Below are 12,844 nucleotides of genomic sequence, written 5' to 3' on the forward strand. Positions count from 1 at the left end.
CCTCAGAATAAAGTGCCAAACTGTGTCTCGCTGACTTCAAACTCATTACTAAAACACCAGAAAATTTCCACTTTTATTTGTCCTCTAGCGGCACAGACTGTGACACTGTGTAATGGACACCTCGGCTGTGTGTTTAGTGAGCGCTTAGTGAGGTGAATAAATATGCGGTGAAGTGCTGCTTTAATGAAAGTTGTGCAGCAAATCCTCAAACCAGAAACAAAAATGGGTGATAAAATACAGATTGGTACATATTACCCTCAAAGCAAAAGTATTGTTTTATGTAGAACTTAGTTCTGCGCTTTTAAGGTGATTCATGCTGAGATTAATGTGCCTTCAAACAAATACTGACGATGATTCATGATGTTTGAGACTGACTTGAAGGAATGTTCAGAATTCATCTAAATATTATTGAGGTGCATAAATGCATTTACTATAAAATAAAACTGGAGATTTCTGCTCTTTTTTCACTTTGTTAAAGTGAGTACTGAGTCAGTACTCTGTGAAGGCCGTGTTTTCAACAACCATTTTTCCTCACGATGCAGTGCTATATTTACTGTCGCAACAAAAGAATGGCAACTTGGATACAGTCGGTTCTCTTGGGTACAGTTAATGAAAGAACCCCAGAGTAGGAAAACACGGCTTTCCTTTCACACCCTCCCTTAGCAGCAGGCGGCTGACCCTGACTCGCCGCAACGCCGTACTCGCAGCTTTATTTTCCTGTTGCAGCCCACTCCCATCTCCAGTCCCATAAACTAGGAGTAAAATGGGGAGTAGCATCACAGTAGGAAATGGACCCCAAGCTGAGGGTCTCACCCGGAGAGGCTGTTTTATTGGTTGAAGTCTGATGAGAAGGACTGTTTATGTGAGATACTCCCCTGAGGAAAGTAGCTGCTCCCACTTCTGCAAACATCTTACTTGACCTTTCCAGCCCTCTCCAAGTCCACACACATTTCTGCTGTTGCAAGTGAGTGCTATTGGTAAAATCAATGGCTTTGTGAGCACCACTGGAAGGGTGGATGGTATCGGTACCCCCATGAGGAGAAAGACAAAGGCAGGCAGAGCAGAAATGCAAACATTTTCCTGGAGATTGTTGCTGCTGCTGGAATGCTCTGGAGCATCTCAGGCTGGTTTGATGTGCTTGATAGACGAGGAGCCCAAGAGGCTTCACATTCCTTTTCTTGTGGCCAGACTCTGGAACATGCGGTGCATATGATGTAGGTTTGTCACTGTAGAAAGCAAAATGTAAGCTTGGGGTGTTGTCAATATATGAAATAGGAGCTTCATTTGCATGCAGTCTGAGAGAGCTGCTGTCGATCACATGGTTGTTTCCAAGCGCGTGTGTGTTCTCTGGCAGCTTGTGTCCGTGCTGTCGTGGTGGTTTGTCATTGATTGACATCAACCAACATCATTTAGTGGCTGACTTGTTTATTTATTTTTTGTCTAGTGATGGGCTGATGAGGTTTCATGAAACACTGAACTCATTTTCAGTGGACACTAAGTACTTAGATGAGATGACGCGAGGTTTTATTGAAACAGTAGCCAAGGATGATGCAGCAGACAACGACCTCTGCAGAACAGGACACTGTTTCATGGAACCTCATCAACCCTTCACTTATATTATCTCTATATAAGTTTTTTAACCTTTGACACATCACTGATTGCTTTTGTGTCAATGGTGCAGCAGGTGCCAGGAGCGAAACAATTGAGCTCATTATCAGCATTTCATGAAGCTTTCTCACTGACAGACACATGAACGTTGACAACATAGCCTCCATGGAGGACTTAGTTTCATCACCATTTAATGAATGGGGTGGCCATATATTCCGGGAAAGCACCATAACAAGCTGCATTAGAACAGGAGTGAAACTCTTCTTCCATTATTATTTTGCTACGTAAAAAGAGCAGAACATGGTTTATTTTAAGAAGATGCAAGTCCTCCAAAAGTGGTTTTATTCTTGAGGGGAAGCAGAATGTTTTCTTTTCATAAAGGTAAATAAACCCTGCATTAAAACAAGCTATATAAGTCTGCAGGGTTTTTCAGAAGCAGCTTTTGTGATTCCTCATCGAGCTTATGCAAACGCTTTCGGGTAGTGTGCTTAAATTGCTCACAATCGCACAGTGGGAGCTGAAGCTTTCTATCAGGCCAAGTCTTTTAAAAAAAATCTCCCTTTTGTCTTCGGCACCATTTGAGAGTTAAGAGATAGAAGAAACAAAAATACATCTGTGACCCATTTTTTTTTTTTTTTTATAAAAGCATTATTCTCTCTGCTTCATGAAACAAGAAAGACGTTTGTTTTTCTCCCCTCCTTTTCTTGAATGGCCTATATATTCAGTGTTTGTATGGAGACGTACAGAAATAGCATCTTTCTCTGGCGTTAACTTCAAACATTCCTCGTGCTTCGTTGTGACCATCTGACCACCAAGCTTTCCATTTCATTTAAAGGTCTTTGATGTCCGTTATGTTTTATCAGTGTAAAATTAAAGGAATTTCAGTGATGTCTGTAGCTCTTGTTTTAGGTCCTTTAATGCCTCATACCATGTCGGAACATTTCCTGGGAAAGTAATGAATATGAAGTGGTGCTTTTTGACAGATTTTTCTTGAGAGTCAGCAGCATGCTGTTTTTATGGTAGCGTGTCAGATTGTAGGAGTACCATGGCAGAGTTGAGCCTTTGTGAAGTTTGAGCATTGCTTTAATCTCTGATTATAAAAGAGAGGTGTGGTGTTACCGCTACACTCCGCCCCTGAGCAATCTGATACAGTATCTCTCTCCGCTTCTCCCCAGTGAAGGTGTCAGGAGACCTGCACTTCCTAGAGACACTTTCATGTTCCCGACAAACCCTGACCCCCTGTGAACTGATTCCTGCCTTCTCCTGTCAGTGGCAAAAGTCAGTAACGCATACATTTATGGAGCAATTGGCTTTTTTATTACCCCAGTTGTATTTGAAGCCGCGTTTGACAATTAAACAAAAAACAAAACTTGGCAATGCTTTGTTGGTACACCCACATGTCTTTCGTCTTCCCGTACTTGCGAAACATTTGTCATGACTCTGTGTTATTTTACGATGATGCGGGAGCTCAGTGAGTGTCAGGAGCTGTCACATTCCTGCAGAAGACGGCGAGGAGGTATAAAAAAATATATATATAGGTCTCATCGCTATTGTTGTGGCATCCTTTATCCTTTTGTTAAGTTGAAGTGCTGCATTCAAGCAGTCTGCAAGCTGCTGTTATTCTCGAATATGCTTATTTATTTTTCATATTTCTGCACAAAAAAAGTGGGGTGATTATATTTGCAAATATGAGATTAGCTGTTGTGACGTCAGAACGTGAAAGTTATCATTAACAGAAACACAAGGTTTGTCAGCTTTTTTTTTAAATGTGTCTTTGTAAATGCTGGGGTGTCTTCATGATAAATGGTTCAGTTGATGGTGGTAGGAAAGCAGAGAGCGGCTGAGGACGGTTTGGGAGACACCCAGAGAGAAGAGGGAAAACATATCAAAGCACTGTAACTGATGCTTAAGGGGAAATGTGGTCCAAATTGCATTTCAGTTGACGGGAAGAGAGAAAATGGGGATCAGGTCATGGCACGAAGCTTGAACCCTCCGTTTCTTTTGTAGTGCTGTATTTTGTGAGCTAAAAATTCAAACCAGAAAAATCTTCCACGGCTTTGAACAGATCAGCCTTATGGAGACCTCTGGGAAGAGACGTGCTTCTTTTGTTCTTCTACTGCTTGTGGTAACCGTCTGCATTTCAAATGATGTTTTTCAGGTATTTTATCGTGGAAAATGTCCAAACAATTGTACTCATAATTATTCCACTTTTTCCCCTTTGTGTCATGTTAGTTACCATCTTATTTTCAATAACATACCGCATAATGTATACTTATAGTGTAATAACGTTTCCTTGCATTAGTCAGTTCCAGTGCTTCTCAAACCGATTGAAACAAATACATGCCTGCACTAAATTAAAGCTTGAGTTGCTCCACCTCAGGAAAAGATATATATATATATATATATACATATATATGTAAGTGTTCCCTTGTTCCCTTATATCTCCAAGCTTCAGAAATTCCAAGCAGCTCCCACACAGTTGGCATCCCGAGATTAATTGTCCGGTTCCGGACTGTGACATGCCACTAATATAATCCCGTATTGGTCCCGTATGCTGCCACAATCTCAGACAGCAATAGGATTTGAACACCATGGGAAAACCATTTTTTCCACAGGGCTCCAGATGGTTCGCTGAATCCCTCTGAAAGACTGTCTGTATTTGGAGTGCAGTGTGTGCTTTCTGCAGATATTTTAATTCAGCAAATTTGCTCTCTTCTGCTGAAGGTGTCGTCTGAGGACCGGTGGACTCTTTTATCTGTGTACTGAGAGTAGTTGAAAAAAAAAAAACACTGCTTGGCATAACTTAAAAGTCCTACATTGGAACGACGAAAGAAATCAGAAGTTGGGTAGAGTTTTGTGGACATATTTACTGAAAAAAGAAAAAAAAAAATCATCATCAAATATTGCTGTAAATGTGTTGCCATGGAAGCCTTTGTCTGGTGTGTTTGCTTAGCCAGAGTTATTATGTAGATGTGGAGTAACCTTCCTGGTTAAGCCTTCATGCCAGCCATTCATTACCTCTGGCACGGTGACTAATGATACTATTAATCAGCTATGAATGGAGCTTGGCAGCGGTGGTGGGAAGCTGACACCTCCTTACTGTAACAACTACGTGCCGCCGTGTACAAGACAGATTGTCAGAAGGATGGTGGAAACTGCACAGCATGTCAATTACCGGCAGATGACGGTGTGTGTGAAGATATGAAGGCCGACTGTTGATCAACCCTGCTGCGGTAAACGCTTCTATGTACAGTCATTTGGATGTTTTTGCTCGACGTGGATCATCTGGATTATTGCCATATTTTAAGTCCAGTACGAGATCACATACAAATGGGCTTCATTCTGAAACTCGGTGAAATATGCCAACTGGTTATCCCACAGACTCAGTATTGATGAATGTCATTGAATTTTCAGCTCCTCAAAGTCTTCAAAAAATACACATTTACTACAGTATTTTATTTGTTATTTTCATCCCAGGGGAGAATAATGAGATCTGCTTTAAATTTCTGACTTTTGATTATTTGATTATCCACTTTCCTATCTCATAAAGTTAAACCAGAAGTTCCCAAAGTGAGGTCCGTGTGACATTTACCGCAAATAACAATTTCAAATCAACAGAAGAGAAAAAAGCCTTAAATGCTGAGAATACTTCACTTATCATTATTTCAGGAAAAAGAGCGAGATAGAAGCCAAATGAGCAGCATTTAATCATGACCTGACAAATAAGCCGCACTTGTTTTTCCTTGACCTGTTAACAAATGGAAATGTCATAGAAGTTGACAGCCTTTCGACCCGACTGGATGCGCTTTGCTCTCTGGCCAGGCAAATGGGAAGCAGTTTCTCAAAGTGCGGAGAGCTCTGCTCAGTCCACCTCCTCGCCACAAAGACAGGAAAACTCGAATCAAGCATTTTTTTGTGGCCTGGCTGCGGAACAAGAGTCTTTTTTAAAAACAGTTTGGTGGTTTGGTGGAAACGAGTTGAAATAATGTGCATCATCTTTAAGTGACTCCGGTGTGCTCGGGTGCCAAGGTTACAACATTCTTTTGTGTCCCTGAAATAACAGACCAATCATTTTTGAGTAGCAAAAATAATTGGAGGCAAGGCCCTTGATGAAAATGTCTGCTGTCTGTGCCTTCCATTAGAGAACTGTGTGTAGATTTGCATGTTTAGTATCCCTCGTATTGTGCTTTTATTTGTCAGCTCTGTGATTGTAGTAGAAGTGTTTTCTGTGTTTCCTTGTCACGCCAACAAGTCTTTTTTGTTATGTTGTTATTTTGTTTTTGTTTGTCCTTTCTTTCGTTTCACTGTCATTTCCATTTCACCTCCTTTCCTCCTTCTCTTGGAACTGTACCTATTTTGGACGCCCCCTGTGCGATATCCCCGTCACTGTCCCCGACCCCCTGTACTCTCCCACCCAACCCCACCCATTTTGTCATCCCCCTCTCCGTCCCTTCCCTCCTTCTAACCGTACCCCTTCCCAGACATAGCCCTTCCCTCCTTTCCTCCCCCCTCACTGATTCCTAACACTACTGACCATGTAACACCAGGCTCTGGAGGTGTAACCAGCTCAGCAGGACCAACTCCCTCAGCCCCTCGGGATGTTGTGGCTTCTCTAGTCTCCACCCGCTTCATCAAGCTTACATGGCGCCCACCGGCCGAACCACACGGAGACGATTTAACCTACTCTGTTTTCTACAGCCAGGAGGCCACGAGCAGGTAGAAGACACGCTCTAGTGCTGCCAGGAGGCCACTAACACACTTGTTATGCTGTGCACTCATTTCATTACAAAGCCGTGTTTGGAGTCTCGAACCAGCCTTTAGTGCTTTAAGTGTTTATTAATTAGAAAACAAAGTCTTCCCTCTGTTGGTGTCTACTTCATCGTGAATAAAAGAAACAGACAATCCACTTTGCCTAATATTGTTTTAAGAACCCAACTGAAAACACACCAAAATTCAGTTGTAGGAAGATTAAGTACGTGCATGGAGACACCTCAACATGGCAGTATTATCAACCATTGTGATATACATGATATGTACAGTACTTACAGCATGACTGTGATGCCTCATAGTCTTGGAATTGAAGGACAATTTAGTCACTAAAGAGGCCTCATAATATACTAATATATCTGTGTCATCTAATGTTTTATTATTTGTGAAACTGAATTAAATAAACTATAAAATGTCATGTTGACATGAATAAGCAAATAATACATCTCAGGAGCGCGTGTATATTTAATTAAAGGTAGGGTAGGAGATTTTTCTCCTGGAGCAGTTTTAACAGTGTCCACCACACCCTGGTTGCAAACAGTTAATTCAAAGCTCAGACACAGACATAAAGCATTTGAGTTGAATACTTGAATCATATCCCACCATTTTATCTGACCCATTGTGATGGTGGAATGGTGACATGTCCGTCAAACCAGCCCCTCAGCCATCTGCGGTTCTAACAAGCCAGTGCTTCAAAATAGCAAGTGAAGTGCTTCAACTTATAATATAAAATAATTTAGTGATAAGTATAATGTGAAGCAATAATTGTCTCTGTTGTTTTGACTCATCACGATGTTGTCAAGTATTTTCTTAATGTGAATGAGTCATGAGGAACAGTTACCAAAGCAATGCTTCGCCGCTGTGGAGGCGGAGCCTCGGAGCAGAGTCTGATGAAAAGGAGTTCGAATTTTGAATTCAAAATGTAGCTTTCTCAAATCATGAATAATCACCTACACTGTCATTAGTATGATCAAACGGTCAAATTATCAACACAACTAAATTATTGATGATGATGCTTCAGCCCATATTTCCTGTGAGGGATGGCGGGGATGGAGCACATATTGATATGACCAGTTTTAAGAACATGTGCACATTGGCACTAAAGATAGGAGCCGACTCTTTGTAATCTTTGTAGAGAAAGCTACCATATGTGGGCGATGGATAATATACTCCAGTGGCAGAATCTGGAGCATTACAAAATGTTCCAAAATGAGAAAGTAATGAGAATCTAATAATTAATTTAAGTCATAAATGAGTTGTTTGACTCTGAAGAGTGTGTGAAAATGTACAATGAAGATATCATCTGCAAATATGTACAACATCAAAACTAAGCTGTTGGGGTAGTTCACTCACCTTTAATTTATTGTCGTAAAAGTTTACATGAATGTGGGAACTCATAAACCTGCAGCTAAATGTAGTTGACTTTTTCTATATAAAAATACATCAGTATTTCATGATAATATAAATAGCAAAATAGAAGTGTGACATAGTCAAAATATAAAATATAAGGGTGAGCAAGTGTTTTTATGACATCAAAAGGATAAATTAGTTAAAACAGCTGTACATACTACACAAATAGTCCTTGAATAGTCCTTCATGCTGGCTGTAGCACGTGTTGACCTTGAAACCATGCAATAATTAGGATACCCTGTTGCTTTGATGGGGTTACCACGTTTAATGTCACCTTGGTGTGTATTGTAGTGCTGACACTGATTTCCGTGTGTATTCTTGTGTTCACGTCAGGGAGAGAGTAGTAAACACCAGCCGTCCTGGAGAGATGCAGGTCACGATCCAGAACCTGATGCCAGATACCAAGTATCGCTTCAGGGTCGTGGCACACAACGCCAACGGTCAAGGAGAAACGTCTGCGGTGCTGAAAGTGGCCACCCAGGCTGAAGGTGAGACGCACACACTCTCCACAAACAGGAAACGTCAATATAAAGATCAACTCGGGCCAGTTTGTTGGAAACTCACTGCGGTTGACAAACGGAAACAAACAGGATGCACTTGAAAGCAGCGCAAATAAACCGTCGCATACGCAAATATTTCCACACATCCACAAAAACTGCAAACAGACTCCAACTGGCAGACTGATGTTCACAGACACACACCTTCAGGACGACCGCCCGGAGAATCACAATATTTTTTCCTGATGTGAAGTTTCTTGTTTACTTCCCTCCTTCATAAAGTCTTCTCTGTATATGAGTGTTTACGTTGGTGTGTGATATTGAATCTAGATCCTGCTCACCCAAGTACGGAATGTTTGGCATCAGTAATCTGGGTCTTATTCCACCCCACATAGTGTATTCTCCACATCAGAATTCCATCCATTTAAATGTTTGCAGAGCTTATAGAGCAGTAAGTGTTTCTTAAGTTGCAGTGCGTGGCAGCGCTATCGAAGCGCTGTTGGAGGGATTTCCCGGTTCTCCGTCCTGCTAGAGACCCCTGCACCCCCAAACTCAGATGCTGCTCAGTCATTGTCACTTTCTAGGTCAACTGCTATTTTCTATGTCCTTGCGTAAAGGGCAGACGGAGCTGCACGCACAAGTGGGCCAGCAGTCATTTGCTGGCTCTCGGGGATAGCAACAAGGGGGGTCTTTACCTGTACACTAGATCTTGGCTGCGCTCGGGAACAGCATGTTTTCATTTGGCGAGCAAACTGTTGAACTACATGTGCATGCCAGAGTGGAGCATAGATGTTATTACTGTTCTTACTGTTCGCCGAGAACCACACAGACACTTTCTGCCAAAACTTTCATCAGCGATTCTCGGATGTGCCTGGTTGCCAGGATGTGTTATTTCTTGTACTGTGAACGGCGTGTTCTGAGATCGGCTGATATATTTGGAGCAGGAATCTAATGCTAATGATGCTGTTTCTACTTTTCCACATCAGAGCCACGTCCTATTTTTATTGTGCCTTGTGGCGTTCTTTGAGCCAGAAAGCGTTGGAAGCATTGTTTGTTCGCCTCGGTGTTCTGGGTAAATTGCTTTGACTCATTGCTTTACAGCGGGGCTGTCAAACTCACTCATGCTAGTGGCCCAGAATGCAACATCTTATTGGAGAGTAAATGGCTTTCTTTGCCACAAAATTGTAGCTTAACAGTGCCTATTCAAAGGTATGTTAAAATTAAGCGTCTCTGTGGCAAAACAAAGGAGTCTGGTTTGGATGCGAAACATTTATGTGCTTTCCCATGATTCATCATTCAAATCCCATTTGACCTGCATCACTTTTTGGGAGTCACATGAATTCCTGATGTTTGTAAAAAGCTTGCACACTGTAGGTCATGATGTAAACATGCTTTGTTGGTGATCTTATTACTTTTGAATTTCATTTCAACTTTCAACTGTATTTAAGTCTCTTGGCACATGCAACAGGATATGTGTTGATCTGGTGGGTTTTTCTTGTAAAGCCAATCCCACTCTCAATTGGTTGCAACGCCATCAACCCTCTGGCGCGCAATATATTATTTAGATTGTCACAGTGTGCATTAGGAAGGCGTGTTATTAAATTATACATGTTCGGTAAATGTCCAGTTTATTATTACAGGTTACTATAGTCATCGTACCTCATGTTATCTAGAGGATTTTTACGTGTGCCGTGGCGTAGCATTGATAAAGCTTTGTATCGCCAAAGGTGTCTTTCAGTTTTGACTGACGTGTGTAATTGCCAGACAAAGTGATGGAGGGAGAACACAAAGTTGGGGATTAAAATAACAAAGAAGCCTTTGGGAATAAAGGTGGAGCATTTCAAGATCCAAACTTAAGTCCAGCTGACTTATTGAAATCCTCCAAGTACAATGAGCTGGATGAATGAGCTCCTGCTCAAACGCACTTGTTATCTAATACCGTTGATGTACGGTGAAAGTGCTTCAGCGGTTTGGGGGAAAGGTATTAGCAGTAAAGAGTGTGTCAAGGTTAAATCCTGGTGGAGGTGAGGTATGTGTCAGAAGCCGTGATGAGGCGAGTGTTTTGAAACTCTTGTGCCGCTCTCTTCTTCAGTCCAAGTCCCTGGCCCTGCTCCCAACCTGCAGGCGGTGTCCAACACACCCACCTCTGTCTCCTTGAGCTGGGAAAAACCTGTGACTGGAAACGGAGCAATCCTCACCTACAAGTTGTACTACACTGACAAAAGCATCGGCAATGAGCAGGTACCAGCTTCTCTGTCTGTCTTGAATCACCTTTATGAGTCTGAAGTTTGGAGCGGCGCATGTTTTGAAAAGAACACCATAGACATGTAATTGAACTGATGCCCTCGACAGTTTACTGATGTTATTAGCTGGCTGGTGTGGAACACAAGGAGAAAGCAGATCCCTCCACAGCTATAGATGCGGTGCTCTGGTGGCTGGTGCAATATCTGGAAGGCCTCAGCCTCAGTGGCACACATGCCAGCGAGGCATTAAAAAGCTTTAATATGATAATGGATGAGGCGTCAGTGAGCACACTGAGTAATGAAGCCTCCGCTCCCCGGAGAAGAGAGCTAGAGATGAGGTTGAAAAAAAGGGATAAAATGCACAGGTGAAAGGAAGACGCAGAGCGAGAAGGGACAAACGTGATGAGTAACAAAACAACAAATACATCTCCAGGCGTCATTGTTTTTAGTGTCAGCTGAAAATGCAACATGGCTTTCTCTAAATTGGCACGTTGCTTCTCCCCGGTTTGTTAAACAAAGACGTAGGGTGACATTTTAACACAGAATAATGAAAACTGGAAATGTCAAGACAAAGAATTAGCTCGACATTATGTGGCTGCTATGTCTAAGTGAGTAATTGCCGCAGCTGCCAAAGTATTTGGAGCAGTTTTGTCTCCTCCTCCAAAGCTGCCTCTGAGAACTAATGAGCTCAAATTCTAACTCAATAAATCTGTTTGAATAAACTGCTATGTATTTAATATCTATTTCTGTCTCAATCAAGTATTTTAGATCTTTTGACAAGTTTTTCTGCACATTCACTAGATGTGATGTTTAGTGTGAGTTTGGTTTTCTATTTAGTCTCTGCTTGTGTGTGTCTCTCTCTCTCAGGACGTTGACGTAGACAGTCAGTCCTACGTCTTGAACAACCTGAAGAAGAACACAGAGTACAGTTTCCGTGTGGTGGCCAACAACAAGCATGGACCTGGTGTCTCCACCGAAGATGTCGTCGTTCGGACTTTGCCTGATGGTCAGAATGACGCTAAAACAATTCATGTCTTTTTTTCCACGCCTGGTACTGTTATTATATTTCAGACTTACTGGTTAAAAGTCGAAATATAAAAACCTAGTACTGCACAAAAAGAGTTGTTTGACACTTTGAAATTCCACAACTTTCCTTTTGTCTGCATCAGTGTGACATCTAGCTGCCTTTTTCTCAAACACCTCATCCAGAGAATTAAAAAAAAAGACAGGAAGATGACATCAAGGCAGGTTCATGCAGCGTTGCTATGACAACTGTGGAAAAAAAAAAAGAACACGTACAAGGTTGAGCTGAGTCGGTACCATGCAGTGAGAAAGCAGCTTGACTCATTTTTCACTAGTGACATTTCCTCTTCACTTTGAAGTAGAGCTGTTTCCAGTAATGTCATATTTAGTTTCAAACTCTCCCCCCCCTTGTTTTCCAGTACCAAGTGCTGCTCCTCAAAACTTCACACTGGAGGTCCAAAATTCAAAGGTGAGACACGACTCCGGGATTTGTTTGTCAGTCTGCCTGTAGCATTTTTGCTCTCATGTCTAGGCCGTTGCATTTCTACATGCACTTGTTGCATGTGGAGGATGGTGAGGAAATCCATGTCAACTCCTCAAGTTTGTTTGCCAGAACCTGAACCAGTATGTCACACTTGAATAGGCCTCGCTCCCGCAGGCCAGCTAACAGTTGTTTTGTGTGCTCCGGAGTGTTGGAGCCAGGCAGCTTCCACTGGTTAGCAGCACGTTTGACCCCTTATCGATTCTCTTATCGCCTGTCAGAAGGTTTTAACTTGAGTGTAATTCTCCATCCCTGGGGGATTATCATAGAGAGCTGCTGGGAAATTAATGCACGCCTCTGCACTGCATTACTTGTTTAATTTGGTCTGTTTTAGCCCGTCATTAATAAGAGTATCGATTGGTCACCTCCTCCATGGAGTGGCGGGGTTATCGTTTTGCTAGCATAGCTTGTTTCTTGTTCCTCTGCTACAAAGCTTGAGATGTTGCCAAGGGGTGATCACATTTTGGTGGCCGCCTGTTGCTCCATGTGGATTTTGGTTTTGACGGTTTTCTCATTCAGACCTGAGACAGAAGACCAGTGAGGTTAATAAATTTGCAGCAGCCTTAATAAATCGAAGAAGTGCCGTCTCTTGGGTTACATGTTCACACGTCGTGTCTCAAACTCTTCGGAACAAACAGTGTGTGAGAGGTTACACCGCATGTGAAGAAGTACAGGAGTCCATTGTGGCTTATACAGTAAGCGGGGGAGTGCACACTTGCCCTCCAAATTAGCGAGTGTTTCACCAAATGTGATCA

General features: G+C 42.2%; 1 protein-coding gene across 13 annotated transcripts in view; it reads left to right on the forward strand.

Moving 5' to 3' along the window:
* The window catches only part of neo1a (neogenin 1a), a 126,860-nt gene that overhangs the window by 91,326 nt on the left and 22,690 nt on the right, over positions 1–12,844 (forward strand). For 12 of the 13 annotated variants that reach the window (XM_053864374.1, XM_053864372.1, XM_053864379.1 and 9 more), the window contains 5 exons: positions 6,090–6,324; positions 8,119–8,273; positions 10,375–10,523; positions 11,393–11,531; positions 11,968–12,017. In XM_053864374.1, the coding sequence (XP_053720349.1) occupies positions 6,090–6,324; positions 8,119–8,273; positions 10,375–10,523; positions 11,393–11,531; positions 11,968–12,017 (728 nt within the window). The remainder of the gene's footprint in view (positions 1–6,089; positions 6,325–8,118; positions 8,274–10,374; positions 10,524–11,392; positions 11,532–11,967; positions 12,018–12,844) is intronic. The other variant, XM_053864373.1, reaches the window with a different exon arrangement.

The sequence above is a fragment of the Synchiropus splendidus genome, chromosome 5, assembly GCF_027744825.2.
Source record: "Synchiropus splendidus isolate RoL2022-P1 chromosome 5, RoL_Sspl_1.0, whole genome shotgun sequence".
In the NCBI taxonomy this organism is placed as follows: Eukaryota; Metazoa; Chordata; class Actinopteri; order Syngnathiformes; family Callionymidae; genus Synchiropus; species Synchiropus splendidus.